This window comes from Pundamilia nyererei, unplaced genomic scaffold, assembly GCF_000239375.1.
Source record: "Pundamilia nyererei isolate P.nyererei 1_Seehausen unplaced genomic scaffold, PunNye1.0 scaffold00167, whole genome shotgun sequence".
Classification (NCBI taxonomy): Eukaryota; Metazoa; Chordata; class Actinopteri; order Cichliformes; family Cichlidae; genus Pundamilia; species Pundamilia nyererei.
This window is the reverse complement of record NW_005187568.1, coordinates 1,237,961-1,258,930: the sequence shown is the minus strand read 5'-3', so window position 1 is coordinate 1,258,930 and position 20,970 is coordinate 1,237,961. Positions and strand designations below refer to the sequence as shown.

General features: G+C 40.1%; 3 protein-coding genes across 4 annotated transcripts in view; all 3 read left to right on the top strand.

The window, feature by feature from the left end:
* The first annotated feature begins 794 nt into the window (after nt 1-794).
* oclnb (occludin b) lies at nt 795-10,804 on the top strand. The gene is made up of 9 exons (XM_005745829.2): nt 795-884; nt 1,484-1,548; nt 2,916-3,573; nt 4,453-4,617; nt 5,917-6,032; nt 7,282-7,386; nt 7,545-7,716; nt 10,384-10,425; nt 10,511-10,804. The coding sequence occupies exons 2-9, from the start codon at nt 1,508-1,510 to the stop codon at nt 10,607-10,609; spliced, it is 1,398 nt and encodes a 465-aa protein (XP_005745886.1). The 5' UTR covers nt 795-884; nt 1,484-1,507; the 3' UTR covers nt 10,610-10,804.
* On the top strand, nt 10,803-17,747 carry gtf2h2 (general transcription factor IIH, polypeptide 2). Of its 2 annotated transcripts, none has more exons than XM_005745830.1 (15): nt 10,803-11,384; nt 11,903-12,003; nt 12,089-12,166; nt 12,265-12,301; nt 12,750-12,836; nt 12,926-12,976; nt 13,572-13,626; nt 13,828-13,933; nt 14,013-14,103; nt 14,211-14,406; nt 15,173-15,236; nt 15,327-15,430; nt 15,524-15,626; nt 15,705-15,744; nt 17,150-17,747. In XM_005745830.1, the coding sequence occupies exons 2-15, from the start codon at nt 11,948-11,950 to the stop codon at nt 17,258-17,260; spliced, it is 1,179 nt and encodes a 392-aa protein (XP_005745887.1). In that variant the 5' UTR covers nt 10,803-11,384; nt 11,903-11,947; the 3' UTR covers nt 17,261-17,747. The 2 variants fall into 2 exon arrangements, with proteins under 2 accessions (XP_005745887.1, XP_013769488.1); XM_013914034.1 differs by lacking the exon at nt 17,150-17,747 and adding an exon at nt 16,373-17,122.
* Nucleotides 17,748-19,708: 1,961 nt separating this feature from the next.
* Nucleotides 19,709-20,970, top strand: part of dhfr (dihydrofolate reductase) — a 17,025-nt gene continuing 15,763 nt past the window's right edge. The window contains exons 1-2 of the mRNA XM_005745828.2: nt 19,709-19,868; nt 20,343-20,392. Of these exons, the coding sequence (XP_005745885.1) occupies nt 19,777-19,868; nt 20,343-20,392 (142 nt within the window). The 5' untranslated portion in view covers nt 19,709-19,776. The remainder of the gene's footprint in view (nt 19,869-20,342; nt 20,393-20,970) is intronic.

Below are 20,970 nucleotides of genomic sequence, written 5' to 3'. Positions count from 1 at the left end.
GATGAATAAACTAACAGCTATCCAAAAACAGCAGACCCAGCGACATTTTCCTGCAGCAGCTGTTCCTGAAAAACTCAGTATTGTCACTCACACCAAATTTAAAATGGACTTTGAACAAAGAGTTTCTCTGCATTCACGTGTTAAGTAAGAGTATTTGTATAAATGAAAATGAATACAAAGACAGCAGTGACACTGATAAATGGGTAAAGGAATAGAATATTTTCTCAAGGTGTGTCTGCTAGAAAGTGTCCAAAAAGCAAAGAAACATGCGGGCTACTAGAAGTGGTCTACTGATGCAGGGGTCAAGGTGGCTGCTGGACTCACAGCGGTGCACTGAGCAGAAGCTCTACCTGCAGAACAGGTTTGACAGGTTACTGTTTGTCCTACCAAGTTTCACAACAGTAGGAAGATGGGATGGGGACATCGGCTCAGGTTTCAGGTACATCGAATTAGTGCATGTATGCATTTTACCAGAGATCAAGTCTGGCACGTCGGGATTCGCATTTCTTGATAGTAACCCTGCTTTTTGTCGAAATTGCGGGATAAATAGATGTTCAAAAGAGATTATGTTTGTTATTTTAAGTGGAGCAGATTGAGAGTTCGTTTGTTTATAATCTGGTTTTAAGAGCACTGGAAATAAAGCTCAAACAGTTCCTGGAAGAGTACACGCATCTTCTGCCTGTTTCCAGAAGATGCTGGCACTGAGGACAGGTTAGTCCTGTTTCAAGGAGGAGGCGACCACGTGACGAGCACACGCCTATATGCCCGTCTCATTGCTACCTGAGTGCGCGCTGTGGATGGAGGCGGTCGCGAGCACAGTGTTTGCGTTCGTATTTCAGTGAGTGTGTATTGTGTTCATCAGCAGGACGCCGATCATCACACAGGTAGGTCCCTCTTAAAGGTGTAACTAGAGTTTACGGACAGTTTGAAGTAGAAGAGATGAGCATTGATGTTAAAGTCAGTTTACAAGTGATGGAATGGATCAGTGTTATCTGCTCAGACAGCTGCTTTTAATCTGAAATGGCCACCATATTAACAGGCTTCCTCATAAACACAGGCGCTGTTTTCCATCGTAGTGCTTTCCATAGCCAGACATTGGTCCCCTGATACGTCACTAGTTTGTTAGATTTTCGCATTCATCGTTTGAGATGACCATAAAATATATCATTTTTAACAAAGCGTCAAAGTAAGGCACTTCATGAATATTAGTGCCAATCATTTCTAATCATTCCTAGCCCCACATTTCAGAAAATCAAACGCAATTTGAAGTGTTGACTTTTGAAAAGTATGTATCACATAATTGATTCAGTTACCTTAGACAAGAAAAACAAAGAAATCATGTGAGCTAGGAAATCTGCACAAACACACATTTGTAACAAAAGGCTGAGAGCTGGTATGTGCCTCAGCAGGAAAACTAGTCTGACACATGACATTATACAAAAGCTTTTGAATGCTCATTGCTTCTTGTGTGTTGTCCTACTAGAGTGAGTGGAAGTTGACCTTAAGTATGCCGAGCAACAAACACAGCAACCACAGTGGCAAAAAACGGTAAGCTGAATTCCCTTTATCATTCACTACGCACAGACACCTGCTTCATCTAGTCATTTATGGACTCAGCTGACTTAAGCTCAGTGCAGTGTTTATGGTAAATAAACCTCTGGAAATGTAGACATGTTCGAAGAAAAGCCTCAGAATTCAATGATTTTAAATTAATGTAAGGTTTAAAGGATTTTCACATAACAAAAGTGACAAATTTCATCATTTTTGAGCAAGCGTTTGCTTGTTTTTAAATTGCCAGTAATACGTTTAAAAAAGCTTCAATATAGGCATCAGAAGACCGTAAAAGGTTGTGTGATGAAATTCAGGCAATTGGTAATAATAGTTATGCCTTTCTATTTTGTGGCTTTCTCTTGTTTTGTATATATTCCTCTTGACTGTATATATTTATCCTGTTTGTTATTTATTCCTGCTGTCCTACTCTTTATGTTTTATTCTGCATAGTTGACATGGAGCACCCATAATTTCATTGTACATGTGCAATGGCAATAAAGGGCTTTTCTATTATACTCTATTCTATTCTAACATTAATTTCAAATACATGACAAAAATGTTTCCTTGCAATTTAAGGCATCCAAAAAAAAGTTTCATTTTCACTGGGAACTAACTCAGTATTCTTTAAGGAGTGGCCCCCACCCAAAATTCAAATGACTGGATTGTTGTATTTGTAGGGCCACAGAATGCATATTTTCTGTTATTAGGTAAACCGCTTCCGCGCCGGACTTTCTGACGTCTTTAGCTGTGCGTGCTTTTCCTGTTAGTAAAGTCTGTGTTCAATCCCACACTATTTCTCATTGTCACCCGACTGTTGGCATAGTTTTCATAGTTGCCATTTTCCAGCGCTCCAGTATTCACAAGGCATTGCTGCAGTGGGCCGATTCACGTTTGATTCGATTTTTACGTCAGATGCCCAACAGCATTAGTGTCACCTTTTGGGCTCAAACCATAGATCTTTGGCTTATTAGTGTATAAACAATTTGTTGTATTAAAAAAAACTTGAGTTCTACCAAGTTTTTTTTGTTGTTCTTGTTAACTATTTGACAAACGCATCCATCCCTAATAAACTTTTTTTTTTAAATCATCTTTAGCCTTTGGAAAATGTGTGATGGACATCAATGAGGCTTTGGCTTAGTTGGGTTTTAGATGACATGAGGATTTTCTTTTTCAAAGTGATAACCTGTTCATTTCAATGACGTGAAGTAGATCACACCATTATGAGAAGTTGCCCTTGTGATGAAAACATTGACAATATTAGACCTTATTCTTGGGGTAGCCTTGCTATTTTTATATCAGTACTTGGTGTTTGCTTTTCCATGTCTTGACAATGACCACAACTCATCTTCTCTCCTCTGTTCCAGCCACAGGCACAGTGAAGTCATGTCCAACCCAGCATTTTCCTATTATTCTGGAAATAAGGTGCTTCACTTCTATCGCTGGAATTCACCACCTGGTGTGATGAAGATAATGTGCATCATCATTATCATCATGTGTGTGGCTGTGTTTGCCTGTGTGGCCTCCACACTGGCCTGGGATTACGAAATGAGTCTCATGGGGGGCGGAACTGGTCTCATGCCAGGCTCATATGGCAGTGGATATGGAACCGGTTATGGGGGCGCGTATGGTGGCTCATATGGTGGTGGATATGGTGGTTCCTATTCCGGCTATGGAGGAACACAAATGGATCCCAGATCTGGCAAAGGCTTTATCATTGCCATTTCTGCAATTACCTTCATAGCTGTGCTTATTATATTCATCATGGTTGTGTCAAGGCAAGGTACTGCCCGTTCATCAAAGTTCTACCTGGCATCAATCATTATCTGCGCCATCTTGGCATTCCTGATGATTATTGCCACTATTGTGTACCTGGTGGCGATAAATCCAACAGCACAGTCCACGGGGTCTATGTACTACAACCAGGTAGTACAGATGTGTGCCCAGTTCCAGAACCAGGTCCAGCCCCAGGGCCTCTTCTTAAACCAATACCTTTACCATTACTGCGTGGTGGAGCCCCAAGAGGTGAGACACTTTTTCTCTAATAATGTGTGGTTGGATCTTTGGCACAGGATGTGCGGTTTCTGTGTAGTTCCTTTCTCTGTGTATACTGAGAGTTTGTTTAGTTTCAGCCAGAGAGGTAGCAGTAAATTAAACTCGCAGTTAATGGACACATGAAGATGAAATTACGACTTCAAAAGACTAGAAGAAAAATGCAATAGAACTGAGTGGTGTCAGGAAGAGAAAAGTCTGCAAATGTTCATTTTATTGGAACTTTATGTGTTCGTCTACTTCAAAGTTATTAAAAGCAAAAGAAACAAAAACCTGCCAAATGTGTGTGCCCCTCTTTCAGTACTAAATCAGCTTGTTCTGGGTGCACTCAGGGACTGGTGCAATTGAGCTCCAAACTTTTCACATTTCTTAAATCGGGGAAAATACTGAACACCAGTGTTTGCTTGCCTTATTTTTGTTAAATTGACGCCATTAAATGTTACCTGTAAGAACTGCAAACATCACCATAACCCTGACAGAAACGGCGTCACTGACTGTCGCTTGTGGGCAGGAGATATCTTGAGCAGCAGAATACATGTTGGTGATCAGGAATTGGGTGTGTTTCTACACATTTTTGCACTAAAGCAGCAATCAGCTGAACTGAGCAAGTGTGCCGTTGGAAACCAACTAGTACATGTAGTGATACTGGAAACCCAGTTTGTTCTACATGAATTTGGAATCATTGTTTCATGGCAGACTTGTACCTGCAAATGTCCTTTGGCCAACTCATTGTTTGGTGGCAGGTGTTATAAGATTGAGATTTTTAGGGAAATGTGTGAAACTTGCCTGTCATTTACATCCCTGATAATGGGTATTACTTCAGCTCCATGATCTTGGTTGTGCTTCTTGCAGGCCATCGCTGTGGTTATGGGCTTTTTGGTGTTTGTTGCCCTCATCATCCTGCTCGTGTTTGCGGTCAAGACTCGCCAACAGATCAGGCGCTGGGGCCCAGAACGCATTCTCTGGGAGGAAGTCAAGGTTGTCAATGTTGGTCACCACAACAGCGTCGGGGAGTGGGTGAGTCTGTGTGTGACTGTGTTGACATCAGCATCGCATTTACCTGTTTACTAAATAGCAAAAGCCTGTATCAGCTGCAGCGTAACTTTATTCAGTCAAATTAAGGTTGAACTAAATATATCAGGTCAGCTCAACAAATTCCCCACTCAGTCTCCAACTCTCTGTGAATATTTTTGAATATTTTAAATACTGTAAACATGACACAGATCTGCAGTCAAGAGCTGGAACACACAATATCTCTAAGGTGTGTCAGAGGGCTTTAAAATTTCCCCTCTGACACACCTTTAAAATTTCCACAACATTAAAGTCAGTTGCAGGGTGATAATGTGTTATCTGCTCTTATCCACTATTCAGAATGCTTGGTTTTGATCTGTGTAATCTCTAAACAGACTGTTAAGAACATTAAAACAGTCTGGGACATCCTAACAGCACTGTAAATGGCAATAAAGATGCATAGGAGCATAATTCATGTAATTGGCTGCAGATTCTAACCACTACTACTACTTCAGAAATTACACAACTTGTTTGTTACAAAAGCTGAGAATTGGTGTGCGTGTGTGCGTGTGCGCGTGTGCGCGTGTGTGTGTGTGACAGGTGAGAGAGACACTGGGCAGAGGAGGTTTCACCTGTAGTTTCTGGGTGTGGTCTGTTTAGCCACTCTTAGTTTCAGCATGATGTGCTGTGGTGTCACTGTGATGTCATCTAAAGTGAAACAGCATGTTGTTATATTTTTATTCTTTTAAACATTAACTCATTAGATCTTTCACATGTTCAGATTAATTAATTTATTCCCTGTCTTCCGATGGTAGTGATAAAATTGGAAAATGTGTATCTGAGTATTATGTCCATGTAGCTTTAATTCCAGCTGTGTACTTTCCAAGTAGCACCATCAGGCCTGAGATTTCATCAGGTGTGCTGGTTAAAGGCACTGACTAAGACTTCTTGTTGACAATAGTGAAGGTATTTGTGGTATTCAGACATACAGGGACAAGTAGAGGAACCGGTTGGTCCCTGCGGATGCTTCTTGCTTCATATGGAGGAAACAGGTTTCCATGACCTCAAGTATGAGCGTAGTATCTCATTAGGTTATGATAAGGCACTCTCATTAACGATATGGGACGAAACTCATTAATGTGAAAAATCTTTGATGACATAATCGTGGTATTTTCACCTTAAACCTAAACTCAAAATATTTGTAGAGCCACTTCCACCCTTAAACTGCTCATCATTTGGAAAAGTCCCTTTAATTTCAATCTGGCATTGTAGAAACTCTGAGGCTGACTATGTTTGTTGCTTCAGGTGACCAACGTGTCTGGTGATCCAGAGGTGTTTGTTAATGACCATAACGATAAAGTTGGGGCCTCTAGAGACTATTTAGACCAGCTGGACTACAACAAGCCTCTATACCTACCAGGGTAAGCATGTTCTTCATTGTTATGAAAAGGTATCATTAAGCACTGGGGGAATTGGGGTTTTGTTTTGTTTGTTTTTTACAGATATAGTGATGCTAGCAGCTCTATTGGGTTTTTATTCTTGAATAATAAATTACTGAAATGACTGAACAGTGTATAATTTGTTTACTTAAAACATGATAGAGTCTTACCTTGGGTGTCTGACCTTTTGCACATGCAGCATCACTGTCAGTCTGTTTTTGTAAATGAAGTTTTGTAGGACTAAATGTTCTGGGGTGGGGTGCAGAGGCGGTGGGGGGGGGGGGGCTCACATGATCAGGACTGTGGCCTGATGGAGTTAGTTACACAATTTTCCTCTGTAAACCACCAAAGTTCATCTAAAATAAAACAGCTTGGAGACTTCTGGGTGGGGCACCTGCTATCCCAGCTGGTGAGGAGGGGTAGACGCTGAACAGTCACCAGTCTATGATGGGGCTAACACAGTGAGACAGACAACCATTCACTTTCACATTCACACCCACACCTACGGTCAATCTGTGTGTTCGGACTGTGGGACAAATTGAAAATGCCCCACACAGTACCCAAACAGACATGGGAGAACATAACTCCACACAGACCATGACACTTACAATCCACCACCAAAGCCTCTTTGATTATATTTTTAACGTCGCTAAATTCCCAAGAAAAGGGATTGTTGGTATTATATTGTATTGTTGGTGCTGTAGTGAAAAACACTCACTGAAACACAGAAAATAATAACATTTCAAATAGAAATGTACAATGAAGATACATTTATTTGTGAGTGTGGGTCAATAAGAAACTGTTCTTCATGGTTGTGTAAAAGTGCATCATTATCAACTTTGCGAAGATGAACATCTCAGCTGCTGCAGAAACTGTTTCCTGTGCTGTGTAGAGGGAACTCCAGCTGGTCAGACGGGGATACTTCTGTTCAAATCAGGTCAACAAACGATCAGTGTCCCTGTACCAAATTTGAAATGAGGTCTGGTGCAAAGAGAAGAGGTGCACATAACTCTGTAGTAGCACTCGATCACAGTGATCCATCTCTGATGGGTCAGCTCATCCATAAGTTTTGAAGTTTAAGGTGCTGAAGGATAATGGGGAACCATATTAACCATATTTGAGACCAGTTGGCTCTGTAAACATGCTACAAGGGTTCAAGTGTGTTTGTTTTAATGGCAGATACTTATAAGGCTTTTGCAAAAATGGATGAATCAGTAAATCCTGTTTGCAGAGACTCTGACATCAGCAGCTATGTGGGAGGCCTGCAGCCCAGGCTGAGGGACTACGACACTGGTGTGGAATCTGGGGATGACCTAGAGGAAGAAGATTTCAGTGTGTGAGTGCATGTGATTCCATTGCCAGTTATTAGCTGATTGCAATTAATCTGCTATTTCTAGATCAAAGCTGGTAATAAAGAACTTTATCTTTGACCTTGACTGATTCGTATCTCTTTTGTTTTACTGGTTATGTACTGAATTGTCTTCTTGCATATAGTTTGTTTCCCCCCATTTTGGATGAGCAAGAGCGTCTGGCCTACAAACAGGAGTTTGATAGGGATCACCAAGAATACAAGAACCTACAGGCTGAGCTGGACGGCATAAACCAGGACCTGGCCGACCTGGACCGAGAACTGGACCGACATTCTGATGGCAGTCCAGAGTTCATGGTAAGGGCGGCAGCATCTGTCTGGTTCTTTGAAGGGAAGGTGGCTGGTCCACCCTTTTTTCTTTTTTTTTTGCCTGTCCCGTTTGGCTCTTTTGCCATCAGAATTATTGTCTAAAGGCAAAGAAAGATGCCCAACGGATTTACTTTACCAAATTGACCATCCCAGCCTTGCCGTAATGGTCCATTTGATTCACCTTTTATTGTTTATTTTATTTTCACTTACTGAATACGGGACAGACTTGACTGGGGGAAAGAAGGGGAGAAAGAAAGAGGGAAAGAGAAACAGCTGAGAAGAGGGACGTTGAAACGTTATTTACGTTGTTATTTTGGTTAGTAATGTTCTTGCTGTGCCATAACATCTCATTAGTGATTTCGATGGAATGCAGGCTGTTATTTTAATGTATCATTTCTGGATTTAACAGGAAGCCAATGAAGGGAAGCCAAAACAGGAGAAATATGCTCTCTCTTTCTAGTCCCTGTCAGCACTCTTGCTGCAGCATTTTGGATTAGCTGAAGGCTTTTCGGGGAGTTTTTAGGACATTCTGATAATAATGAATTACAGTAGTCCAGCCTGGAAGTAATAAATGCATGAACTAGTTTTTCAGCGTCACTCTGAGACAGGATATTTCTAATTTTAGAGATGTTGCGCAAATGGAAGAACGCAGTCTTACATTTCATAAATGTATGCCGTACCCTAGGTTTTTATACTTAACCAGCACAAGGCATTTCAAGTAACTGAAATAAAAATTAAAACTGCACTTTTTAAAAAGTATTCTCCATATTATAATAATTTTAAAAAACTAAATCTAAAACAGAAACCAATGAAAACTACACAAACAATTTTCAGACAATAACAGTTAAGCGACCTAATGAGTATCTAACAAAAACCAAACACTCAAAATGAGTTAACAATGACTGTGATTTAGATTTCAGTTCAGATAAAATATTTACAGTGTGTTATTTATTTTAAACATCCATGTAGATACTAAAAATGACATAGCATTTAAACTGTAATTAGAGCCAACTGGCTTCACTCAAAATGTAAACGAGCCCACCCACCACTTGAAGCACACTCTGGATCTTCTTCTTACATATCGTTAGCTTCATAGCATAAGTGCCTAAGTCATTTTTTTGTGATGACATAGGCAGACGGACAGGATGATGCAGCAGTGGTAGGGGAGTAAAGTTAGGCAAAAATCTCAATTTGACCAAAAAATGACTTAGGCACTTATGCTATGAAGCTAACGATATGACATATAACATTCTTCCCAGAAAAACCTGTTTTTTTTTCTGTTCATTTCTTTATAATATTTAGATTTACAATATTACACAGTAGATGTCTTTCTGAAAGTGCTGTAACTTAGTGAAAGGATATAATTCCTCCACTGTTATCTTCTTCAATGATATGTGCCAGCACAATGCAGAGGAGCTACCTGAACTCTACTCCCACAGAGGTTGATTATCTTGTTAATAGTGTTACATTCTAACTGTGTATGACTCTGGATACTGTAGCTCCTCTGGAAAAAAAAGCCTCAAATCAGAAGTGGTGACTCCTTTTAATGACTCACACATGTCCACCTTAAAGCAGATAACCCATAAGTTACAGAGGAAATGGCATGTCACTTATTTAGAAGATCTTCATTTAGCTTGGAAAAAGAGTTTGCTGCTCTATTTAACAAAAAACAAAACAAAAACAACCCTGTAAAGCTAGAATATCTTACTATTCATCTCAGATTAAAGAAAATAACAACCCCTATTTTAGGCAGGCTGACAAAAAGTCAGATCTCTGTTGAACTGACTAGTTCTTTAACCTTAACTAGTAATGACTTCATGAATTTTTTTCACAAATAAAGTTTTAACCAAAAGAATATTCACATATTCTGGAATATGTGCCACAGGCATAAAATTCAGTACTGGAATTTATCCTTCTGAGTTAACTTCAGTCCTTACTTTCTGAACCAGCAAAATGGGGGGTGGGTGGGGGTGGGGGGTTTGTTTTAGACTCCATTCCTAAAGACTGTTCAAAAAAGTCTTGCCATCAATTAATCCTACAATTTTAAATCTGATGAAATTTACATTGTATTCAATTTCATTGTGAATGTACAAGTTGCAGTGCAAGGCAACAATTTAGCTTCTAACTGTCAACAGTTTAACAGCAGATGCGAGGTGGCTGGTTTTATAGGAAACTTTATAAGACTGATATGTTGGGGCGACCATGGCTCAGGGGAATTGGGAAGCTCATCTACTGGAAGGTTGCCGGTTCGATCCCCCTGTTCTCTCTGTCCTGGTTGTTGTGTCCTTGGGCAGGACACTTTACCCTACCGCCTACTGGTGTTGGCTAGAGGGGCGATATGGCAGCCTCGCTTCTGTCAGTCTGCCCCAGGGCAGCTGTGGCTAAGACTGTAACTTGCCTCCACCAGTGTGTGAATGTGAGAGTGAATGAATAGTGGAATTGTAAAGCACTTTGGGTGCCTAGAAAAGCACTATAAAAATGCAATCCATTATGTGTTTGCTTATATTCAAATAATTCTACTCAAAATCAAATAATAAATCTAGTAATAAAGTGTTAGAAATGGTTTGAAAACTTTAGTATAAAAGAAAGTTCTGTGTGAGAATTTGGGATGATGCTTACTTCTTTAGCCAACTAATATATGTAATCTGATCTCAGGATGCCTTGAGGGACTATAACAGGCTGAAGGACTTCAAGAAGGTAAGGTTATTATTCACATTCTCAGCAGTGAAATTTGTGTGTAAAGAATTCAAACAACAATACCTTTCTTATGTATTGTCCACAGTCATCAGAATACCAGATTAAGAAGAAGAGGTGTAAATATCTGAGATCCAAGCTGTCGCACATCAAGAGAAAGATCAGTGAATATGACCGTCGACCCTGAACCTTCAACCCAAGACCCTGTCTATGAACTGAACTGTCCAGTTTATGATGAACTCCTGTATGATTATTATTATAGTGATGCTCTTGCCTATGAAATGCATTTTTATAAGCCAATCAAGTAAGAGTTTTTCTACAGCAAAAGGATAAATAAAATGTGGATTTTTTTCTTTCTTTTTTACCTCTCAGTTCCACAAGTAAAATTTTGAAAAACAAGTAAGGTTTATAGACTTTATTGTTTTTCTCTTGTGATCCGAAATGTTTTGCATAATTGTGGGCACAGTTAAGATGAGACTTATAAATTTGTTCGGTATCGGAGTAGCTGTGCATGTTCTCTTGTAAATGTTTATTTTTATTCTTTCGATTGTTCTGAAGTAAACTTTTCTATACTTTATTACCTTGGCATGATGGATATAAAGGAAAACTGTTTAGTATGGGCGCAGAGCTTATGTTATTAGCACATAGCATAAATGTTCATGGATCTGGGCGCTAATAACTTCTAACAATTGCCATGTACTGCATTAAACTACCATTAAGCATTGTCATTTTTTTAGTTTTCCCACTGATTTTTGCACTCTCCCTGATATGTACAGTATGATGTAAAATCACAAAGCTATTTGTTTGTATATGACACTGTGTAACCTTTCATTATAATGCCGCGGCCATCATGCTACGATAATAATAAATAGTATGTCACCGGATCCTTTCTCTTCTTTGCCCGTTTCCATCCGGAGGAAAAGTCTTGTTGCACAGCTTGCGTTACAGTATAGTCAGAGTTGGTGAGTGTTTATATTTATTGTTTAGTTAGTATAGTAAGTTATAAGGTGTTTAAAATCATAGTCCTGTGTAACTGCATGATGTGAGTCCCGCATCATGCTTGTTGTTTGAACTGCATGAAAATCACTGATTTATCAGGACTTTTAGCTAGCTAGCTAGCAGGCGGACTAGCTAGCTAGAGCTGTGGCTCAGCGGACTGCACTTACAACATCTGTTAGTTTGACTCTACTTACAGGCAGGTCTGTGGCGCTGATAACGACCCGTACGTAAAGGTGCTGTTTGGTCTGATGATGGGGTTTTTATTAACATGTTTTTATTTACCGCCAACTTCCTAGAAGGTAGCTAGTCACCGAGGTAATCTACAGTAATCGATAACTGCCACTGTGCTTCTAAGCAAGGCACATGGGTTAAATGCAGAATGAGCAATAACCGAAATGTGGCCATACGTCCTATCCTTAATGCAGCGTGTCATGAGTTATTGTGAGTCTGTAGTACCGAATGTGTGTACTTGGTTTGGCAGTGATTTGGCTGGGAGCGTCTGTTGAATTTCTGGCCGCCAAACACAATGGATGAAGAACCAGAGAGAGCCAAGCGCTGGGAAGGGGGCTATGAGAGGACATGGTGAGACTGCTCAGCCATGTGCATCTGCAGCTTGAGCTGTGTGTCGTCATTCCCTGGATTATTGTGGAATATGTTTCATCCTCAGGGAGGTGCTGAAGGAGGACGAGTCAGGCTCACTCAAAGCCACAGTGGAAGAGATTCTGTACCAGTCCAAACGGAAAAGGTGTGCGTGTTTGTGTCTGTCTGTCTGTCTATCCATCCCATGATGAAAATGCTTGTGTCTTCTCCTGCTCCTCATCTCATGCTTTCTTTGCTGCACAGGGTGATAGAGAGCCATGGGCAAGTGAGGCTTGGAATGGTGAGTTGTGCAGAGCCTTGTGTTTCCCACATGCTTAACACTTTTTGTGGTTCGTTATTGAAGTGGAGTGCTGTTTCAGCACTCTGAAATAAAGCATAGAAAATTTACACACAGTTAACTAATTATTCTAAATATGTGAGTAGTTGTGTGTATATCTGTATAATATCATGTGTTTGCAGAATGCTGCTGGATCTTTACTTTTCAGTTTAAAACCTTGAAGTGACTGTTTATGTGATTTGGTGCTCTATAAATAAACCTGAAATGAATGAGAAGTTTCCTGTCGTAGCACAAAGCCAAGGCCTCTGAGCTCTCATGTCAATATAGGATCTGCTGCACATTCTATATTTGTAGCCCAACATACCCGCTGGTTAATATTGTGCATAACATCTATTTTTTTGAAAAAATTGAAAAAGAAAGTCAAGATGTTAAAGGTTGTTTTGTACTTCAGATGCGTCACGTGTATGTGGTGATTGACTGTTCGCGTAGTATGGAAGACCAGGACTTAAAACCAAACCGCCTCACCTCTACTCTCAAGGTAAAGCACAGCTGTCTCCCTGGACACCAGCAGCTACACAGTGTGATTGTCTGCTAACCATCTCATCTCATCTCTTCTTTCCTCCTCAGCTCATGGAAGTATTTGTTGATGAATATTTTGACCAAAATCCCATCAGCCAGGTATGCCATAAGTCATATTCTGCCCCTTGTCACTGTATACAAACACACACTGGTTTCATACTTTTACTCAGATGCCCAATCCAGTTAGTTTCCTTTTGACTCTTAGCTCCTCCTAAACTACTGAATTCCTCATGCTCCCTCTAAGGCTGGGCTGCTCAGCTTATACGCCTGCTGATTGTGACAGACAAAAAAAAGTTTGATTTGCCAACCTGGAGCACAGACTTCATGCTACCACAAAGCAACACCTGATAATTTTATAAAAATGCACAAAGACAGTTGGGTGTCTTAGATTAGTGAGGGTGACAGACCCTGGTGGAAATGGCCCAACATGCAGTTCTAATGGAGAGACGTCCTGTCCGTGAAGGTTGACCGGGTTGTAAACATGCTTTCTAATCTGTATATGTCGGGTTTAACATATGAGTGTCCTGACATGCTTTCGAAGCCAGTCTTACGGGTCCACTGGAGGTGCCAGAGTTTCAGCATTGGCCCCAGGTTGCTGCTGGGTTACACTCGGCTGTGTGCGGATGTTCAGCAAACTTCCAGAGACTAATGAGTGACTGCTAGTAAGTGAGTTGTGCTGTGTTTTGTTTTGTAGGTTGGTATTATCACCACAAAGAACAAAAGGGCTGAGAAGCTGACTGATCTGGCAGGTATCTGTCATTTGGTCTCTTTGAACCAATGTTTTTTGGTTTGCCACTAAACCTTTTTCTTTTTTTCTTTTTTTTAAATTAGCATCAGTGTGCCAGTGCCAGTGTTAGTTTTTTTGGGGTTTTTTTTTTTTTTTTTTAAACCTCACGTCATCTGTTCTGTAATGCAAATGTACTGTGTGTGTTGTTTCACGGCATCACCAGGAAATCCAAAGAAGCACATCACTGCTCTGAAAAAAGCTGTGGACACTGTTTGCGTAGGAGAGCCGTCCCTCTACAATTCCCTCAACCTGGCCATACAAACCCTCAAGTAGGTTTAGCAGAGTCATTGTTTTTGATTAGCTTCTGTAGTGAGACGTCATTGAGCTGCTGTCTGCCTCTGTGTGAAGGCACATGCCTGGACATACGAGCCGGGAGATCCTGATCATCCTCAGTAGTCTCACTACATGTGACCCAGCCAACATCTATGAGCTGATCAAGGTGAAGCCACTCTGTTTTTTGTGCTGAGAGTCATCAGTCCATTGATTATCTTATAGACAAGTTAGCTCAGGTCCAGAGACAGCTCTGTGCTCCATCTCCTCCGTCAGACCCTGAAGTCTCTGAAGGTGCGGGTGTCTGTCATCGGTCTGTCAGCAGAGGTCCGGGTATGTACAGTGCTGACGAGAGAGACAGGTGGCTCGTACCACGTGATCCTGGATGAGAGCCACTTCAAAGAGCTGTTGATGCTTCACATCAAACCACCTCCTGCCAGCTCCTCCTCTGAATGCTCTTTAATCCGCATGGGTGAGTATGCTGACGCTGTCTCCATCTCTTGGTATTCAGTCAGCTCCTCTCCCGTCACTTACCTACAGCTGCAGCAAAAGCCTTTGGAATTAGTAGGATTTCCTTGTGGATCAAAGTTATTAATAAAAACAATGGAACTAAACCAGTGACACTGGTGAACCCCAAGTAATCACTGGAAGTGTCACGTTCACCTTCTCATATACTTAAGCTCTTTGTGTACGTTGCGTCCAATATTGAGGCCACCAGTAAAAGTAACGCACTTGTCCAACTGTCCAGGGTACAGTGTGGGTACATGCTGTCAGCAGGTCTAAACACAGAAGCTTTGTTCTGTTAAGCTTCAGTGCTTGCTGCTGCTCTGGTGATTCTTAAGTAGTGTTCTGCTTTGTTTTATTCCCTCACTGCATCAGCAAATCTGACTCACTTTCAGCTGCTAGACTTTGGAGATGTTTTCCTTCAAAATAAAGCAGTGGTTATTTCTGTGTCATCTGTAAACTGTTGATCTTATTATGTGCTGATGAACCTTTAGGTCTTTAGAATTGTGTTTGTATGCTTTTGTGGCTTTGTGTGTCTGTATAATGCTTCTTCTAAGCTCTTGTGAAAGTTGCTGTTCATGGTTAGATTAGTGTTGAAATCCTTCAGAGTTTCTGATAGCTATTTCTTGTGGTGACGTTTTGAAATGATTCCTTTGAAACAGAACTAAGATTTGGAGAAAAAAAGTAAGTCATTCTCACTGAATCCACTTGATGTGAACCTTGTGTTTGCTCAGGTTTTCCTCAGCATACCATTGCCTCTGTGACTGACCAGGATGCCAAGCCGTCGTTCAGCATGTCGTGAGTAGAAAGCAGTGCGATTAACCGCATGGCTAAGACTGCAGGTTAAAATGAATATTTGTTTTGACGCTCGTCTTTGTGTTTGTCCAGTCATCTGGACAGCAGCAGTGGTCCAGGTCTGTCTCTGGGAGGATATTTGTGTCCACAGTGCCACGCCACTTACACTGAGCTTCCCGTGGAGTGTAAAGTGTGTGGTATGTACTGTTCAGTTAAAGGATTAGATGGGGAAAATTTTTTTCTTTTTGTTGTTGTGTGTTGACTGGCCTATGTGCTGTTTTATCTCCAAGGTTTGACTCTGGTGTCGGCCCCCCATCTCGCCAGATCCTTTCACCACCTCTTCCCCCTCCAAGCTTTTGTAGAGAGTCCAGTGGAGAACCTCCAAGGAGACAGGTAGCTGTGATCTACTCTCACATTGAGATGCAGATGGTGTTTCACTGCATGTCTTATACTGTTGTGGTTTGGTTTCAGGTTCTGTCAGGCATGTCAAGCAGAGCTGAAGGATAAAAGTGTAAGTGGCTGAATATCTGTGCAGCACAGCACAGTGTTATTCTTGTTGTGAAATGAACTTCCAGTTTTACTCATAAAAGCCAGTTTGCCTGTCACAGTCAACTGCCCTCAGTCTTTGCTGTGTAAATTGAGTCATTTGTCGAGGTTTACAAGTGATTTCTGCTCACGGGTATGCGAATAACAAGACACACTTTAATATTGGCTTTAATTCACAAAATGTTTCAGAAATATAACATCCAGCTTCTGTTTGGCTTGCTCTAAAGATCAGCATCTCTGTCGAAGACTGGGGGAAATGTGGTCTGTGACAAGCCAGTATAGTTACCCGTTCTTTTAAATTTGCCATGAGGTTCACCAGTTTTATATATTAACACACCTACAATCTCATACAGCAGGCATCTGCATATGAATATGCAGAATCTGCAAGATTTTTGCTTTTTCCTTATACAGTGGATAGCCATCATCTCACTCTTGCTGAAATTTGTCTGCATCCCAAACCATGACCACTCTACATGTCCTCCTAAGAACCAGGAGGACATGTAGAGTGTTTTTAGTCTATATCTTTTGACTTATTTGAGCTACCCTACTAAGTCCTGATGTGCTAAATAGAGGATATGCTGGGCTTTCCATAGATATCTCATGTGTTTGGGTGGAATCTTTTCACTCCAAAGAGCAAGGAAATGACACAACAAGTTCAACAGGAAGATTCCTTTTTTCCTCGGTTCTCAGGAGGATATAAACCCAATTCCACAAAGCTGGGATGCTGTCAGATTTAAAAAAAGAAAAAAAACATTGCAACAATCACAAACACATTTCATTCAGAAAAACACAAGATGTTTAAACAGAGGCAAATTGTTTCACAAAAGGTATTTGCTAATAAGGCGAGAGACAGACTTTCTCAGGAGTGAAGATGGATAGTTTCACCAACCTGCACAAAACTGCATCTTTGAAAATTTGAACAATTTTAATGTACCTCATTGTGAAATTGTCAAAACTGTGACTTGTGCCATCATCTTCAGTTCATAATAATAATTATATAAGTGTCTCCATGCTGCCCCTTTTGTATCAATATTATTGTTGTTATTATATGTATATTTAGTTGTTTTTTTTAAAGATTAAATAATTATTTAAAGTATATGTAAATATAAATTTATACCCATCTGAGAATGAATGCAGATAGGATAAGTCAGCAGACTACTTGATTATTTACAGATTTAAGCAGCACACATTTCCACCCACATGTGCTGGCTGGCAGAACTTAAGTTTTGGTGAAATCAGGGGCCCGCCTTCAGTTGCTGTGACACTTTGTGCCCTGCTGGATTCATTTAGATTTTTTCTTGTAAAAATTGTATAATGTCTTTATCTGCTTTTTATTTATTTGCTCTGTCTGCATACCTGTGACATTCCAGATGTTCAGCTGTCCATCGTGTCACAGTGTGTTCTGTGTGGAGTGTGATCTCTTCATCCACGAGTCTCTGCACTGCTGTCCCTGCTGTATTTACTGTCAGACTGTTCTTTGAATCTCTACACAAGCTTTATTCACATCTGATAGGATGAAAATGAGGTCACGTGATTTTTTTTTTCCAACAATGATGATTCTTATGGAGCTTCTCACTGAACACTTGAGATCTGATGACTGGGAGTATGAGATGCTTTTAGTCCATAATTTGAGGTGGAGAGACTCCTGTAAATACAGCTGCTGAGCTGCTGCATTGGTTTCTGTCATCAGATTACCACATACATAAAGATTTCTGTCATCAAATATGTCAGATATCTTTGGTAAGCATTGTAAAAATATGTTTTTGTACTCTAGCTCTGGCTGTAGCATGATAGCTGAACACTTGTACTTCAAGCTAAATTTCAGCAGGTTTCGTTGAGTTTGGATTTTGGGGGTTCCACCCACTCGTCAGTTGTAAGCGTTTTACATTTTACCCTCATACTTAGGACTGACTTTGATGTACTTTAAGATGGCAGCTTTTTGACTAAATAAAAAAAAATGCAAATGTTTTCAGCAGAATTGTGTTATTTCACAAAGAAGACAAGCCGTATAGCTCTCCGAAAGAAGAAGCAGTCATCTTTCATCTCTCGTCAATATCTTTTCATGTTCGGGTGGCTTGGACTTTATTATCCTCTGCAACTAACAGTATTCAGAAAATCCCAATTAAACTCTCAAACCTTCATCAACAGGCTCTTTTGGCATGGTCTTTGATCTATAAACATAACTTTTCTCCACAAAGATATTATATTTGGAACAACTGTAACATTCTATACAAGAATAAGTCACTATTCTTTGAAAACGAGTTTAATAAAGGGATTCTTCTTGTAAGTCAAGTATTCAGTAATGCCGGATTATTATATAATTACTCAAAAACAATACAGAACTCCTTTGGGTATACACCCAAAGGAGTTCTGTATTGTTTTTGATGCCATACCATCTCAGCTATCCATGTTGTTTAGAAATACCACTGTCTCCCCACATCTGTTCATGTCTTGCCCTGTTCTGAAAGAGTCTCCTTTAGGTCAGATTTGATTCTCCTCTTGTAAAGGTGTGAATGCCAAGATTGGGTCTCTTTTTCAAGAGTCACTTATCTCTGTTCCTCCATCCATTTAATTCTGGACTCATTTTGTCAGGACACTGACTGGAAAAAGGTTTGGTCTTTGTAACAAAAAATCCTCCTTACTAACAAAATGAGATTTAATTTAAGCTAATTCATAGATTTTACCCTGTTAAAAGCTTCCTTTAAAAATATAAGTGACATAGACACATTTTGCGCCTTTTGTAAGATTGTTCCAGAGACCTGCTCGCATTTACTTTTGGCTGTGTACCTTTACTCAGATTTTATGGAGAGATATCACTAGTTGCATCTCTTACAGCATCTTATCAAAATTTGTACCATGTTTTTATTGTAATCAAAACACGTTTTTATTTGGTTATACTGACTCTAGTGAGCTTTTTACCTCATGAATCTGATTTTACTCCTCGCCAAATACCGCATCCATAAATTCAATTCAATTTCAATTCAGTCTTTATTGACAGACTTTATTTCCATAGTTAAAAGGATGGCTCACTGTCGGATCTGTGTGTGCTAAAATTATACTGTTTCTAGAGCCGTCCAGTCGTTCTCTAAAAGTGAACTTTAAATTCCGTAAAAGTCCAAATACCCACAGCTACAAACATCTGACTGGCACTAGACCCTCTAGGTATCCTAAGAAGGATTCTCCTTGCATCATTATATGCAACATGCAGCTTCTGCATGCTACATTGTTTGTAAGATGACCACAAGCGGGCAGTATATGGCGGTGCGCTTTAAACTCACTTTAACTGGAAGTGAAGAAAAGCTGAATTTGCGTACAATAGTATTTTCCTGCACAGAGTTTACACCGTTGTCGCTATATATCATCATCATCATCATCATCACTTATTTGATCAGTAAGGGGGTAAAGGGGGTAGGAACCGTAGAAGTGTAAACTACTCCTTTTCGAGCACACACATTCTATAGACATAAATATATACATGAAAATTTGATGATTTTTAAGTTTTGTTTTGTTTTTCTTTTTTCTCTTGTTATTTCAGTTATATTTGCATGTTCGAAATAAAATTCTATTCTATTCTAATAATAAAGTGAAAGATGTATTTCACCATTAAATGTAAGTTCTCAAACAAGAAACCGTACTTCTCCCCTTTCAGGAAAGAATTAGATCTCTGACTACAATTTGTTCCTCTCACAACAAGAAAGCTTTAAAAACCAAAAATATTTGTAATATTTTTAATCTCTTTAATTATTCGGCGTCAAAGCATCTCTCGCTTTTGTCCCCCTTTTAACCTGTATTTCTATCCTATTTGTTTAATTATACATACTGTTCCACTGTATTATAATTTTGCACTACAATAATACATTGTGTTCTCCATGTATTATGCTTGCTGTTGTTAAAAAAGGTTTCTGTTGAAATAAAGTTGGAGAAAAAAAAGAGAAGCAATCGTCGTCATTTCCGGCGTTTCTGTGGCGGGAGTGTACAGTGTCAGTCCACGGTAACGATGGCCCGCGTTTTGAACGCCATTGTGGCCGTGTGCCCTGACCGGGGAATCGGCAACAAGGGAAACCTGCCATGGCACCCCATTAGGCTCAGGTCAGTCCCGCCGGCCGATGTTTCTGTATCTCTTATGTCGAGTATCTGTGTTTATATTGATTAATCGACAGGATTTCTGAAATGAACCGTTTTGTATGGCACTGTACATCGGCTGTGCTACATTTTTAATCACTGTACATATCTTCAGACAATCAATATGCTTTGGCTAGATCTCTGGTGAAGAAAACATTTTTAATATCTTATCTGGGTAATGGACGTGTACAAGTGACTTTGGCAAAACCTGACAGCAGCTTCTACACTGTGACAGAAATGTTGTTTCTGGCTCAAAGTGACTTAATATCATTCATGAGAAATAAGTCTGAGATGTGTTTGGCGGATTATAGGCCAACAATTCATTCACAACAGTTTAAATATGGGACATTTGTTGGTACAAGCTAAGTCTAACCTAAGGTCAAGCGAGCTGATGTAGCGACGTTAAAATGTACATCTGTAAACATACATGTTCTTTTACAGTAAGGAATTCGCGCATTTCCGAAAGATGACAGCAACTCCGTCAGTGAAAGGTAACTCATCTCCACCTTGTCTTTGCTTAGTCACAGGTCAAAGTTCTCTGAGTGACCTAACTTAAACATGAACATAAAGCAACAAGTGTGCTGCTTGTATCGAAGGGCCAGGGTTGAATAGAATAGAATAATTCTTTAATTGTCCCACAAGGGGAAATTTGGGCTACGTCCACACGTACCCGGGTATTTTTGAAAACGGAAAATCTCCGTTTTCAAAAATACCCGGGTACGTGTGGACGTAACCTTGGTTGTAACAGCAGCAAGAAAAACACATATACAAACAATGCTGCTTGGCTACAAACTTTCCTGATACCAACTTACAGTGTCCTATCTCTTTAAGACTGCACCTTACTCCACCCTTACCCTGTCCCTCCCTCTTCTTGAGGTAGGCCTACATGTCTACCACAGCTATTTCAATCTTCTTCTTTTTTCTTTGCAAAATTCACCAAGATTCGTCCTTCTGGATTTCTCTGCTTAACATCAAATCAAATCACTTTTATTGTCACATCACATGTGCAGGTACATTGGTACAGCACATGTGAGTGAAATTCTTGTGTGCGAGCTTCACAAGCAACAGA